The 14,842-nt window shown below is 38.7% G+C and overlaps 1 protein-coding gene across 6 annotated transcripts in view; it reads left to right on the forward strand.

The window, feature by feature from the left end:
- The window catches only part of Dh31-r (Diuretic hormone 31 Receptor), an 85,348-nt gene that overhangs the window by 16,831 nt on the left and 53,675 nt on the right, over positions 1 to 14,842 (forward strand). For 4 of the 6 annotated variants that reach the window (XM_076388059.1, XM_076388063.1, XM_076388064.1 and 1 more), the window contains 2 exons: positions 2,100 to 2,169; positions 14,199 to 14,322. In XM_076388059.1, coding sequence (XP_076244174.1) covers positions 2,143 to 2,169; positions 14,199 to 14,322 — 151 coding nt within the window. In that variant the 5' untranslated portion in view covers positions 2,100 to 2,142. Of the gene's footprint in view, positions 1 to 2,099; positions 2,170 to 13,771; positions 13,839 to 14,198; positions 14,323 to 14,842 lie in introns of all 6 variants that reach the window. The other 2 variants (XM_076388062.1, XM_076388061.1) reach the window with 1 other exon arrangement.

Here is a 14,842-nt window from a genome sequence, read left to right on the forward strand (position 1 = left end):
GATTTAGGACTGTCATTCAAATTCCATTATTGTATTTAATTTTAATTCCTACCGTTAACGCCTGCGTAATTCTATTTCAGACAGAAGCGATAACGCTAGACGCGATACGAGTGTGGTGAGAGGGTTTGCCAGCTCGTGGCAAAAAAATTATATTGGATGATAGGTCTACGGCACACTTCGTCCCCGGTTAGCACAGTAGTGTTAGCAATATCGTAGTCATGAACGCGAGGAAATATGTTTTCGTAGCAATAGAGATGTTTAACTGAACGAAGAGTTGCCGTGAACTAGTAGAACGACAGGTCAAATAAACCTCTCATCTGTTTTACGTTTGAACAGATAATATGAAGGCGTAACGTGCAAACATGTCCATTTTTTTAAACATCCAACCACGCTAGCCTCGGTTCACTAATGAGAACGTATATTTGCTCTCTGTTAGCTGAAAATAGGAAAAACTGCTCGCGGACGGAATTTCATGTTATCCTTTATAATTGTGCTTTTCCCTCGGGTGGAACGTGTACTTGCACTAGATCCTCATAATGGAGCAGTACATGTTTTTATAATTTTTGATTGTTAAATACACTCCACATTTTTTCGGAGATATTTAAGCTGATATTTTATTAGAGAGATTAAAAGTTTTTAAAGTATTTTAAACAGATGCGTTTAAACAGATTTTAGCCAAAAAATTGTCGATGTTTGAGCTGCAGTCACTTGGCGAAAAAAAATCGTACAGCATTCTGTCTGGTCTCATTTTAAAGAGCGAAGCTTCTACTTTCTCGTCCCTGAGTTAAATTTTTCCGAAGGTGCTTTTCCTCTCGGCTGCAAGCTGAGAAAGGGAAGGCTGTTTTCCATGAAAAATCCTCCAAGTTCAAACGCTTGTCAGGAGCTTGATAAATTTTTTCCGCGGCCAACTTTGCACTAGATTTCAAGTCTGAAGTCTCCCCTTTCGAATGAGATCTTGCCGAGTGGTCTGCGATTTTTTTTCGCTGAGTTATACGACTTTAAAGAAAAGGTGGGCCTCTGGCGTCAGAATCCCGCAACGATCCAGAGGTCGGAAAGTAGTCAATCTTTGAGGAACTGTCGTTTTGCGAAAAAAAATCGCAGATCATTGGGCCTGGTCTCATTTTAAAGGGCGAAGCCTCTACTTTCTCGTCCCTGAGTTGAATTTTTTCGAAGGCGCTTTCCTTCTCGGCTGCGAGGCCTGAAAACGAAGGTTATTTTTTGCCTGCAAATTTTCCTAGGAAAAATTCTAGAATCTAGAAAAGCTACATGTGGCTCACCAGTTACACTTTGGTCATCAGTGGAATGTACTCTAGGTGGGCAATGAGGAGCGATGGTTCTCATTTCGAACAGAGGAGCAACAAAAATCAATGGAAGATCGATGAAACCCAAGTTAGACTGACTAAGTTCCATCGATCTCCCTTTACGCGAATCGTTCAGACTTAACCTATTAAACTGGAGATAGATGGAATCAAATTTCATCGATCTCTCGCCACAACAAATCTTATAGTTGAAAACTTACGCTATTAATCTAAGGAGATGAATGAGGGCAGGATGCGTTCATCCGTTCTCTTTCCTCGAATTAAAACTGCTGAAGGCGAGAAACTCGAGGAACTGGTGGCAGATTATTTGCTGAGTTTTAATTAATTCCTCTGTTTGACAGGGAACTAATTTTCTTTGATCCATTACCACATGGGCCACCTAAATGTAAGGTTCGACGAATTACAAAATACGAAGTGGCCTTTCGATCTAATCAGTTAGTGGATGAATTTTTTAACCTGCTATTGCGCGATCGAATTGTATTTTTGCTTCTCTTCGTTCGCACGACTCAGTGGTTAATGTAGCTATCTATTAAATACTTATTTCTGTTTCTAAATTAGTTCATACATAGGCAATTTAATGCAAAAGAGCAAACAGAAGTTTCGATCGACCAAGGTCGGTGAAGGGAATTTAACACGCGAGGCGTTAAATCGACCAAGACCCATTTTACCAGCGAATAGGTATATCACTGCGATAGCTTAGGATGTAACACGATTATTTTAAAACGACTCTACTTACATAAAAATACGAGTTACTAACAACTTTATGTCTTTCTGTTTCAGAGTCTACACAATTTCGAAGGCAGTATTTTCCGCGCTATCAATAATGGTTAATACGGACGTGCAGACAGAGGTGAGAGAGTCACAAATGTATCTCTATGTTTATCTATTAATTCACAGATCTTCGAGAATTTCAATTCAGGAAGCGTTTAAAAATTCCCTCTGTCACTGACTGCTCGTTAGGAGATCGTGTTTAACTCCTAGTTAGTTGGCTATTAATTTTCGCCGTTCCTATATTACATATCGCATTACAGCGAGAACTGTACCCGGATCAATTAAATAGATTACCTGCTGACAGTTGTTAAATTAACGTGCTCCACGTTAATCATTCAGCGAAAATTCGGGTTCAGCTGTTTTCGAGTCCACTCCGAACGCGGCGTTAATGTCGCGAAAATATTTGTGATCTGTTTAACAAGAATGAATACCGTCAGAATCAAAAGAGTAGTTCAAAGGTAAATAAGATTTGGAAACCTGGGAAACGAAGGTATTAGAAACGTCGGAATGGTAGAATAGGGAAATTAGATAGTTGTACGATGTGCATTATAGAAATGAAGGTCCACTAATTTATTTCTGTGCTTTAGTTAATCTCTCTTGAAGCCGCGCATTTAGCTCAGATATGGAGGATAAAGTAACAGAGTTGCAAAGACATTTGTAATAAGGTGCACGAACGCAGTCGTGTGCAACAGAGGTCGTTGAATCGAAGATTAAAGTACTTGGAGTTAGTTTTGCACCAATGGAAATTGTAAAACCGGCGTACAAGTGAAAAAATGAATATGTTTCGAGTGAAAAACGGCCGAGCAGCATGAATTTTTCATATCTCGTTTTCTCTCCATTAAGCTTACAGGGTATAAATGCGAAAGAAAATGGTTTGAGCTTAAAAGGAAACAGAATGAAGATTGAACAGTTTTGAGGAGTTTCTATCTCAGAATATGCTTAAAATTTTTTTTACAAAAATTATAGAAATAGCAAAACATCTACTTTTCCAAAATTTGTAATTTTTATATGGAAAATATCTTAGTATTTCTTGTAGTAAGAGTTTTTCTCAAACTTGAAATTCGATTCAAAGTTCCCAAAGAGCAAAGACTGCGTAGCTTCTGGCGAAGACAATTAACGAGAGCTTCCACGAAACAATAGATACCAGTGAGAGGCACGCCCTCAGTGTTTCACGTGCAACGCGTTTATTTACGATAATTATGCAAAAAGGATCCGAAACATGCAAGGATGGTGTGCTATCTATTTTATTCATTGCACTAATGCAACACTTTGCAGTCCCACAACTGTCTAGATCTCCTCGCGTTTTGTCATCGTCGCCTGTGTATTTCTGCTACAAAATGCATTCCTCGATCTTGAGAATTGCAGAAAAATAATTTCACTCGATTTTCCATTCGATAAATTTTATGATGAAAATTACTTGGATTATTCTCTACACGTTCTCACCATTTTCCGCCCTGCTCAACACTACTACTGAATGCAATCCTCTCTGTTAATTAATATTGATACGATGGAACAGTAGCAGGCATCGAATTTCGTCGATTGCCTCTATTCACGGGGATGAAAATTTCTGCATCGACATTACAGGCAGCTCGTGGTCGCGTGCGAATTACGTGCACAACGACCACGATTTCCGTGGGATGTTGAATCATGCATGGTAATTAACACAGCTCGCGAAGACGTCGACTCGAGAATATACTGTTATTGTGGCGACCGATTACGTTTCGTGGCAGTTTTAAAGCTGAGCAGGTCGCCATATACATTCGTTTCGTGGATCATAAATGTCGCGTTTCAGCGGAAATGGTTGCAGACTTAATGAATTACAGCGAACGCATCGAAACCCAAAAACCTTTCGAGATTTCAAAGGCACAGACGAGATAGCCTGGAGGAGTTTGTGACACGCGAACCGAACCACTAATCTCGCGAAGAATTTAGTAATTGTGAGTCAGAGGGTCGATATTAGTTTAATTAAACACGAAACCCATTTCGCGTGATCGAGGGTCCTATGTCAAATATTTTTATCTCGGCGCATTTCTCTTTTTTAAAAGAATACTTGCACCGTGTCGCAAGAAAGCGTATACCGCGTTACATTCTTTTTGCAGTTGAGGTAAATGTCCCAGTAGTCGACCATATTCCTATGCCTGAACACTAACACAATTTTCTTTCATTTGAAGCTTAAGTTCTAATATAATTAAAAACGAAAAATAGTATTTCGGCTATCGGGACGTCATAATTGAAACATATTTTTAGATTGTTCACTTATTGAAGCATTCGACACCTTAAGTGTTCAAATATGGGGACATTTACCGTTAGCTGCAATTTTTAAGATCAACTTGGCCGTAAATGGGGATCGAATTTTCGAGAGCAACCAATCGTCTGCGAAGAAAATGGGATGGTAGTATCACCTAGGCGCAGAAGACAGAGCTCTACAGATGGGAGTTCGCTAACGAGCGAATTCGTCTTCATTCACGATTCTTAACGGCGAATTTAAGTGCAATGAATGCGAGCTTGCGCTATCAATCTCATGCTGCTTTGCACCTTCCGCGACGCCGCAGGCATCGCGACCATTCTTTTTCATGATTTATGCCTGAGCGCCTCTACTGTATATAGCTCTGCACTTAAGGATATTGCGTTACTTTTGATTTCGTAGTGACGGGCTCATAGAATTTTCATCCTGATTTCTCTGTCTCGTTGCCTCGAAGTAGAACACGTCATCGAAACGCTTCTATGGAGTCTTTTTCATTAGAATCAGAAGGAAATACTTGAACATGGGGATAGTTTTAGTAGTTCTGAATCTACCCTTTATAGTCGAGCTTTTCATAAATGAATACCATAGAGCCCAGATCCCCGCTATTTGCAAGTCGAGGGTAGGCTCGTCGAGGACGACGTTGATCGTCGACGCGATTAATGAGATCCACTCGATCCTCTGTGTGTTCCATTAATTACGACATCGACGAAGTATGGCTAGCTGATTCCCCCGTCTGTGAACATTGTCAGAAGTGTCGGTATCGTGGAGAATATTCGACAGTGATCACTCGTTAACAGAGAGATTTCTGATGGATGATGATAGCGGGCGTAATTGCATCCTGGTTTCGAGTTTACGCATGTTATATGGACAGAGGGATTGACTGGATCATGATTGAGAAGATTCACGTTTAAGTACATTGCAATTTGACATATGCGAGAGATATTATACCATGCGTTGCGAAATAGTACGTGGATAGAATATTTTGGTAACTCAATACGACTCAACAAATACCTACTTCGATTTACAATCCTAGGAAAATTGCAATTCCTTCATGCAGTTCCTACAGTGTTCCAAATAATAAATTGGAATAGAATTAGAATTTCTCTGCGCATTTGTCGCTGCAATAGATCGTCTTATCAATAGTACAGTGGAGCAGAAGCAAGCTAATTATCGTCTAATTATTATTCATGTAGAATGACTAGTTTGAATCCGGCATGAATAGTTGTATGCATGATGCTTCTAGGAAATACAGCATCTGTACGTATTCCTTTCGTTGTTGCCTATATTCCAAATAGGTTATGATCTAATATTAGCACCTACACGTTTCATTACTACACTTTAGTTAGCGAGAGCCAATGCTGTAGACGTTTATTAACTGCAATTATAATTCTGTTCTTACTAAAGTTCGCCATTAATCATTCCACAATTTGAGTTAAACCATCGAATGCAAAGACGTTCCAATTAGAAACGTGTTGCACTCGCCTCAGGCATTTCTAGAGCGAGGAACATTGAATCATTTCCTGTCGGAACTGAACAGAATTTACTTGAAAAATAAAGAATGAATAATATCCTAAGCAGATTCCATTCTCCGATTCCACCGCGTCACAAGTCTGTTCTTTCACAAAACTCGATTGCATCTCATGAAACATTTCACTGTGGTCCGCTTTGGTGCGTCTAGCTAATTTGCTGCTCGTTCGCGCGTTATTACATTTTGTAGAGAGCTTCCTGCTTCCCGCTCCTCTATCGGGAAATTGAGAACGTTTTACGCGTATAGAAACAAACCATTCTTGCCAGCGGTTTTCCATTCCTCGCGGATCTCTTGGAATAGTTCGCATCGTTGGGAAATATTTGGCGAAGTGGAAAAGAATGAAGTCAGATGCATCAGACTTCCTGTGGATTTAAAGATAAGAAAATTTGGAAATTCCCAAACTTGGAAACCTTCGAAACTATTAAGATAAAACAATAATTCTTTTCAAAGTTTTCTTCCCTTTCCACGTGGTCCAGTATTCTTTACCGTGACCACTCTGCATAAAATCGTGGTATCTATAGAACGTGTTTCGATTCTCAACGATTTGCCTCTGCACCGAGGTTATCTCGGGTCCCTGAGTCTGGATGTCGCCTTCGCGATATTTTATGCTAACAGGATCGCGCCATGGTCATTACAGGGCATCTTGTTTGTTCCATCATTTTCTGAAGGCAGAGCTTTTTACTGTGAAACATTGCGATTTGTCAGCATGAATGGTAAACGCGAAGGAAATGTTCTAGTAAGCGATTTTGGTTCTAAAATTTAGCACCTGATAGGTCTTTAACCATGTCAGTTTTAAAGTTCCACAGTATATTGAAGCTATATTCAGTTTGTACGATCGTAATCAGCGGTGAAGAAGAGGATCCAAACAGACGAGATAAGTGCTTCCTGTCTCTGTTTATGCTAACAGTCGTTGAGATCCACCTCTCGTCGACGATCCACTCTTTTTCGCTTTACACTCACGGTAGAACCGTATATAATCAAAAATAACTCTCTTGGAAGGAGTATTAGCCTCCCACTTAGCACCTCCCGACAAATTTCTCCGTGTCGAACGTGTAACCTGGATGTAATAGAACATCGAGAAAGAAGCGATCACGAAAAGCGAATTTTTCTCTTGAGGAAACTTCCCTTGAACTTTTCGAGCTGCCAGCTTACCAGAGAAAATTTCGATTTTTGCTTGACGTTAACGAGGTCTCGCACGTTTCTAACGTGATAACGAACAGACCAATAAACCGAAATTTCGAGTAGCTGTCGCTTGCAAGAAAATAGTAGAAACAAGTGTGGCGAAGGTAGAGTTTCTCTTAGAAGAGCAGTGCCACAATATTTATCACATTGATTCCCTTCACCTTTCGTTTCGAGAAGTTGATCCATTCCAGTTTCAGAGGTTAATCTTACGAGAGGAGAACACAGAAAAGACGCGTGGTTTATGGGGCTGAGCATGGGAAAACTAAAGCAATCAAGGGAATTGGAGAGGGCGAGGAATAGCGAAGGTCACTGAACACGGCTATCGGATGTCCGAGATTCTTGCGGATAAAGAGAGGAATGGAATGATGGAGTTTACCTCGTTTCGCGTAATGGAATTTTTCAGCGAAGCAACGATAACGCTGTCATTAAAAAAGGAACAGAATACTAGTAGAAAGGAGGAGAAGATATTCAGAAAAATTGAAGTAGCTGCAAACGCTGGTTGTTATCGAATAGAAGGGCATTTTTACTGCTAAAGAGTTTTTCGCTTGTTCTCTCGCGTGAGCTCGTGTCCTCCTGTAATTAACAAGAAAGGAATACAAAAAAGTAGCGCTTTGAAGCGAGTCTTATAATATGTTCCATTATATTTCGAACAATTAATCCCGCGACGAGAGAAAAAAATGAAGCACTGAAGGATCGATAAGTCGGGTCAAACGTGTCACACCCATTGGCAATCTCGAGATTAATTTTCCGATCCATGAATCAGAAAAGAATGCTGAGAGGCTTGTATCCAAGGTAAAAATAGGGGGTGTCGTTTTTGCGATAATTCATCACTAGAATCGATGGTGCAACTTCATCGCACCAGCGTATCCCAGCGACTCCAGCTCGATGGGTTCTTCCCCTTTGGCTCCTTGTCACAGCTTGCTATCTTTTGTCATCGAGAATCAGCTTCCTTTAACGCTTCTCCCTGGGTTTTGGTAATGATCTTTTGCCAACGAACTTGCCTCGAAGAGTATCATGCTTTTTAACGATTAACTAGTCTGAGTTTTTTTGCTCTTTACGTGGCATCGATCACGAACTAGGTCGACAAGGTGACATCGACTGAAATAAGGGGATAAGAATTTGTGGAGAAGTAGGACTTATTCCTATCTTGATCCATGGCATAGATAGTTTTTTTCTGCTGAGCATTTAATCAGATATTCAACGTTTTTAGTTCGGATGTATAAAAATTGAAATTTCGAATGAAATTAATTAACACTTAAAGCTTTATAAAATGAGAAGTCTGCAAGACTATGCTAAACTAGGAAGTAATGAAAGAGTAGTATAAGAGGAGCAAGTGGAGAGGGGCCGTCTATGGCCAGACACGGTTAAAACTTCACTTCTCTGTAACTTCGAAGGGATACATTGTTTTAAAAACCTCTTCGTGCAAGAAGTATTCAGATTAGCAGAATTTATAATCTTACATTAACCTAAATAACTGTTCTACTGTTTGAGAATAATGGAGATTAATTCTTGAAATATTTCCATGTATCACGATAAAACAATTTTCTTAATTAAAGTCACATTTTCTGGGAGTCTGTGACAAGATACTTGAATGTTCGTCTGAGTTTAAAGTCAGCCAGTTTTTCTTCTAAAACGAAATTCAATTGGTCCTCATCCTGCAAATGGAATGGAACCGTCCGCGGACATTGAAGGAATGGCACTTTACATTTCCGAAGCGATAAATTCTGTTAGACCTGTCCTAAACAGTCTCTGACTGGGACACAGAAAAATTGGATGTTGCACAGTCTGAGCATAAACGCTTCCTTTCTCCTTTCCCGTTCAAGTAATACACATTTTTCCAGACCGTGTGGAATGCCTTTATGAGCGAAGAAGGAGCTTTGTAGCTTAAGCTTTGTGCAGGTTGGCTTTTAATTAAAATAGAAAGTCAAGGTTCGGTGCTATAAGGACAAAGAAGTCGGAAATTCTGAAGCCACCATAACGTGAAACTGCAGGCTGCTGTTCGTTCCTAGAACTGGGTGCATAAAATTCTTTTAATTAAACTAGACTATTCACTCAGGTGGAAGGCGCGAAAGTAGTGAAAATTTAAATATTCATCATTCGTGTGCTTCCGCATAATTGCTCGTAATTACAGACTTAAAAGGAACCAAGCTGTTGATTATTAATTATGCTTGCTGAAATCCAACTTGCAGATTTCAGATGATATTAGACTGAAATTCAAGGAAAAGTTCGTGGCTCGAGTATAGTTTCGAGGATCGTAATCATTAGTTTTCTTTTGCTTCATCGATCATGCTTACTCTTAGACTCTGAGTTGGAGGATTAAGTCTCACCCCAAAGACGGATCTTGTTTTAACTGAAGGTTCACTACAAACTTTCGCCTTTCTTCCGTCTCTGCTTCTTTGATCCTCCAACCGTGCATTCCTCACGTAGGTCGTTCATCATGCAAATCACTGAAGGAAATGATATTCAATAACAAGGAGGCGGCGTTCGTGCCGTTAGCATCAATATTAATAAACTACCGTTTCTGAATACCTTCTTCAGGTACGACTGGCGTGCAAAGTATAAACTAGACTCCGCCACCTGCTTAATAATCATCGGTTGCCCTTGTTAAGCGAACTACAGAGCCCGTTGAACCGATTAGATGGCGAACAATTTTGCCAAGGTAAATTAACTTTGCCGCTGCAAGACATCTGAGGAAATTTCTTTTGAAATTTTCGAGTTATTTTAAAAAGGGTTCACAGTTCGAATAAAGTGTTCAACTATTTTCGCACCTTCCTAAATGGTTGCCTCGAATTTTCTCTTGCACTTGTAATTCACTATGTTTTCGCGAAGTCAGCCAGTTAGACGCGTCGAAATACTTCAACTTTACAGAATGATGTACGAGTTAACAGAAACCGTTAACTTTCCTTAACGAACATTGCGCGGGACGAGGCAAGTTTTCCATTCGCAAATTCAGCGAATTCTAAATAGAAAAAGTTTTTCAAGAAATTTTCGAACAGTTTTCAAGTTTTAATCTAGTATCTTCCGCGTAACTGCTTATTCGAAACAAATTCCATTAATTACCATGGTACGAACGCGGAAGGGAATTTAATAAATTGTTTAATTGGATGAAAAGTAGAAAAGTAATTATAACTTATTGAATACAAATCCATACTGCAAACAATATAACTTCGTGTAGGCTATTGTTATTCCACCCTCGATGAAGGAACTTTCCACGTTTTCTCTAAACCTTCTCTCTTTTACTGTCAGTGTTGGAGAAGTCCTCCAAGAAAGATTGTGAGTCTTTTCTCTCTCGTACTTCATTTAATTGTTATAGAAATTTAATCAGTAGATACTTTTGTCTTCATCATCGTCAAGTAAATGAAATTTACAAAAAACAAAGTCATGCAATCATTAACACAGTTCGACGTACTTGTTCAGAAAACGACTTCCCTCTATTTCTATTTTTCCACTTGGACTGCATAATTCTGTCGTAAACCAGAGGCCGATCGTAAAAACGTCGTCTGGCAGCACCCTTATTGGGAACCATTTTTGCTGTCGTTTCTTAGCATTTAACGCGTTAAAGGAAGGTTTCATCCCAAGGAGGACAAGATGTTCGGATGTTGCATCGGTTCCAGCACGAACAAGCATCGATCTCGGTCAGGTCAGAGTGCATCGATGCTCAGCTGAGCTGGGTGGGCAAACAGGGAATCGCAACAGGTTATACGCGGCATCTGTTGCTCCAGGGACGACGGCGATCGTGAAAAATTGTAACAGAGGCTGGTATTGATAGCGGGACAGGTTATTCTGTCGAAAGAATAATAGATTTCAGTGACTCTCAGCGAAAAGGAATTGGATTCTTTATCGTTCGCCTGGAGAGAGACCCTGTCAGGTGCTTCTAGGTATACTTTGGAAAATGTTCTCCGAGAGAATCGATCGTAATAGAAATAGTGAATCATCTGGGTTTTATATCTCCATGCTTTGCATGGAAATTGAATATTATACTTCTGTGGATTTCTTACTTGACCTTTCTTGAGGGTTTGAAGACTTGTCTTTTTCCATTATAAATTCTTATCGAATAATCCTCAAGATCATAAAGAGATTTTGCGTTTCTTCATTTCGACTCATTTGTTGTAACTTGGTGTTCAGGAATTCCACCTAAGGATACGGATGTCTTCATCGGTGTAGTGACTTGTTGTTTCCCTGAATTAAATGTTATTTCGCGTACCCTTCTGTTTCTTCTGATTCGTTTATTTCGAGGCAAGGACTTGGAAATGCAATTCCACCAGGTCTGCGGTTCCTTCGAGTGAGTGATAGCTGCAAAGAAGGGAATTTGCTAGAGGAACGAGAAGAATTTAGTCGTAAACCACCAAGCGAATTATCGGACGCGTTATTGCGAGATTAAATTTCGCGGATTGATGTCGAACGTTCCTCTTTGGGGGACTTTGAGAGACTCCATCAGCACAAATTAAATTTCGTTACTGTAAATTGAGTGATTCCTAGTGATGTAACATTTGCAATCTTTTTCACTCAAAGATGCCTAGTCTAAGCGTGAATATTTAAAAATTTAAGTATTTGTATATTTAAAATTTTTTAAATTTGAAAATTCAAAAATTTAAAAACTCAAAAATTTGAAAATTCGAACGTTCAAAAATTTGAAAATTCAAACATTCAAAAATTTGAAAATTCAAAAATTCAAACGTTCAAATATTTGAAAATTCAAAAATTCAAACGTTCAAATATTTGAAAATTCAAAAATTTTTAAGAAATTTAATCAACGTACAATTATAAAGCAAAGTCAGTAGTTTCATCGTGTATCTACTATGTATTTGTTACGGTTGTAGGAGTTGGAAATATCGTGATTATCCGCGATTCCACTTATCTTGCGATTTGCCCGGCATCTAATCGCGTGAACAATTCGTATATGTCAGCGATTTGAATCTATCGAGCGCATCACGCGATCGTCGGGGACACGTGTGGATATCTTTGGTAATTTCAGGCCGAGAGCGCAGGGACATTTACTATACGTCAAGTCCATTGGAAAGCTGAAATTGGAAATTTCTTGCACCTTGCTGAATCGTTAGTGCCATCTATGGAGGCCAAAATTGCATTATGTTACTCTAATCTTCGATTGAGTGCGCAGAAATTTCTGTCACGACTGAAATTAAAAGCCAGCTTGCCAGCTGCAATGAGGTAGCTAATTACAGCATGTTCTTCGATCTATCTTCTCGTGTTCCACAGGCATAATGATATCTACGACGTCGCTAGCATAATAACGAAATTGGAACGCATATGGTGTACAAGTGCGAAAATAAGATCGTCCGTGTGTTCAAGGCGAACACTCAAGTCTTTGAGTGCAATAGAATTCACGGACAGCGACAACGTTTCTCCAGCATGTAGCATGCGTCTCTATTGCAATTTGTATTATAAATAATTTGCATGATAGAAGTTGGGCAGTAGAAAAAACAATTAATATAATATATTTCTAGTCGCTGTTTTACATATTTAGAGAAAACAATTTTTCTTTTCCTACTGGGAACGTTGAAAGGTAATTAAATTAGTTTGTGTCTAGGTTTGAGACGACTATACTGTTCAAGTGAAATTAATTGAAACTGAAACTATGCTCGCGTTATTGGTAATAATAGAATATTTCCTCGTGTACAAGTAGACAGGGGAACTATCAGAACTAATTGCCGGATTATTGGCATTCAGATAAAATCATTAGCATGTCGTGGATTTCATCCACTTTGAAGATTATATCGCTCGTTTCCCAGGAATCGAATATTCAATTACGTCCCTTAATAACATTCATCGCTCCCTTTATGATTCGGAAAATTAATGAAGATGAATATTCACTTGTTTAATTCTACTTTGAGCTTGGGAGATAAGGTAGTTGAATATCTTATTTCTTATTTCCCTGATATCTTATTTCTGCAAACCGATACAACTTCGATGCAAATTAAGTCATAGATATTCACAAACGATTTGAAGTAGCATGAAGTGATTTCGAACGATTTGAAGCTGACTGAAGCTACTCAGTTCGCTTCTTTATTTCTTCCTTATTTGACTCTCAAATTCTTCATTCTTATTCTCCAAGTAAATTACGTTCGAGTCAAACTCAGCACATTTCCTGCGCCAGAAAGCGACGAAGGACTCGAAAACAGCGTCTTAACTCTATTCCACTTCGCAAAATGTTCCCATCCGAACGAAAAGCTTTCTTCTCGCGAGATTAAGTCGAGCTGGAAGTCGATTCTTTCAGTGAACTTTCCGTCGAAAAATGGTCACAACTGCTTCAATGCCGAGAGCTCGGCTCGAAACACGGACCGGAAACCTCGAAACTTGCCACTCAATTTTCGTCTAGCCGCGAAAGTTCGATAGTTGCAGTTGCGGCGTAAATGTATAGCGAGGCGTACTTCGAAGCTTCCCAACTCCTTTAGTTTGAACGACGCTGCCTTCAGCAAGCATGCATTGTCATTCGAGTAGCCGTGATATGAATTATGATAATATTGTAATTTTATAGAAGTCACTTGAATATGTTTAAGCTTGATTAGCTCAAATTTGACACCCCACTCGCACTTGACAAGAATTGAATTTCTATTAAAGACTCGGAAGAATTAGAAATGAAGTAGAGAAAACATAGAGATATGTATTCATTTTTACAATAAAATGTACTTACTGTTTCGTCAATACATTCTTTCTTTTGAGTGGTCCTCTTTTATTTTTTCCGTTTGCATCTGTTTTCATTTTCAGTTCTTTCTGTGCCCTACAAGCAAGAGACACTTAAGGAACCACTGACGACAGGATTATTTATTCCAGGGTAATTCATATATTTTCTTTTTCTATCTCTTTTGCAACAAGTTCATTTGTTTTCTTACTTTTGATCAGATTTGGCAAATTTTGAATACTGGAATTAGAGCATAAATTTCTGGAGTAACATAATTATCCAGAATGTAGCAATTTAACATGGAAAATAAATGTTGCTCCGACAGAAAGCGAGTATTATGTTTAACCACGTTAAATATGACTGCCTGCGGCCCAGTATTTTACTCGTTGTTCGATTTGCTTTTATAAACGTCTCCGTGACTCTCGAATAAAACTTTAATATTTACATAGAATCACGATTATTTGTGGAAAAGAACTTTTTCGTTACTAATAATAGTATGGTAATTTTGAATAGATGCCTGGGAACACAACAGCAGGGAGCACGCTTTTTGACGACGACCTTCATCGTATTCTGCACCTGAGGGAACAAGAATGCATGGAATTAAAGTCGAAAACTATGAATTCAACGCCTTCACCAGGTAGGACATTTAGTACGCATGAATATTTAACAAAAGTCACGTAGTATAACTTTGCATCTATTAGAAACGATATAGTACTGATTTTTAAAAGGTCTTAAAATTAGAATATATACACGGAAAGAAATTAATTGTTGTTAGGTATTTTACATTTTTTATAATAAGTGTTTCACTAAAAAATTCGTGAATTCTCGTTGCATAGAGAACATTAATTTTCTTAAGAAACATACAACCTTATCATTTATCACTTGGAAAGAAAATATTTGATGTTTTAAGTAAAAAAAACTTTATTTTTATCAGAATAAAAAAAGTCCATTCCGATATTACTTTTGCAAAACGCGCGATAGAATATAAAACGTCAGAATGAATACGTTTGGCAATGATGGATGAAACTCTGTCTCTCTACAATCGTGGTAGCTTATCACCTGATACGTAGTTCAATAATGTACTGATAACTTAGTGATCAGCAACGTAATGAGTGGGCAAAACTGTAAAATCATTCTCTAATACACCTTGAAATATG

This window comes from Calliopsis andreniformis, chromosome 10 (assembly GCF_051401765.1).
Source record: "Calliopsis andreniformis isolate RMS-2024a chromosome 10, iyCalAndr_principal, whole genome shotgun sequence".
Lineage (NCBI taxonomy): Eukaryota > Metazoa > Arthropoda > Insecta > Hymenoptera > Andrenidae > Calliopsis > Calliopsis andreniformis.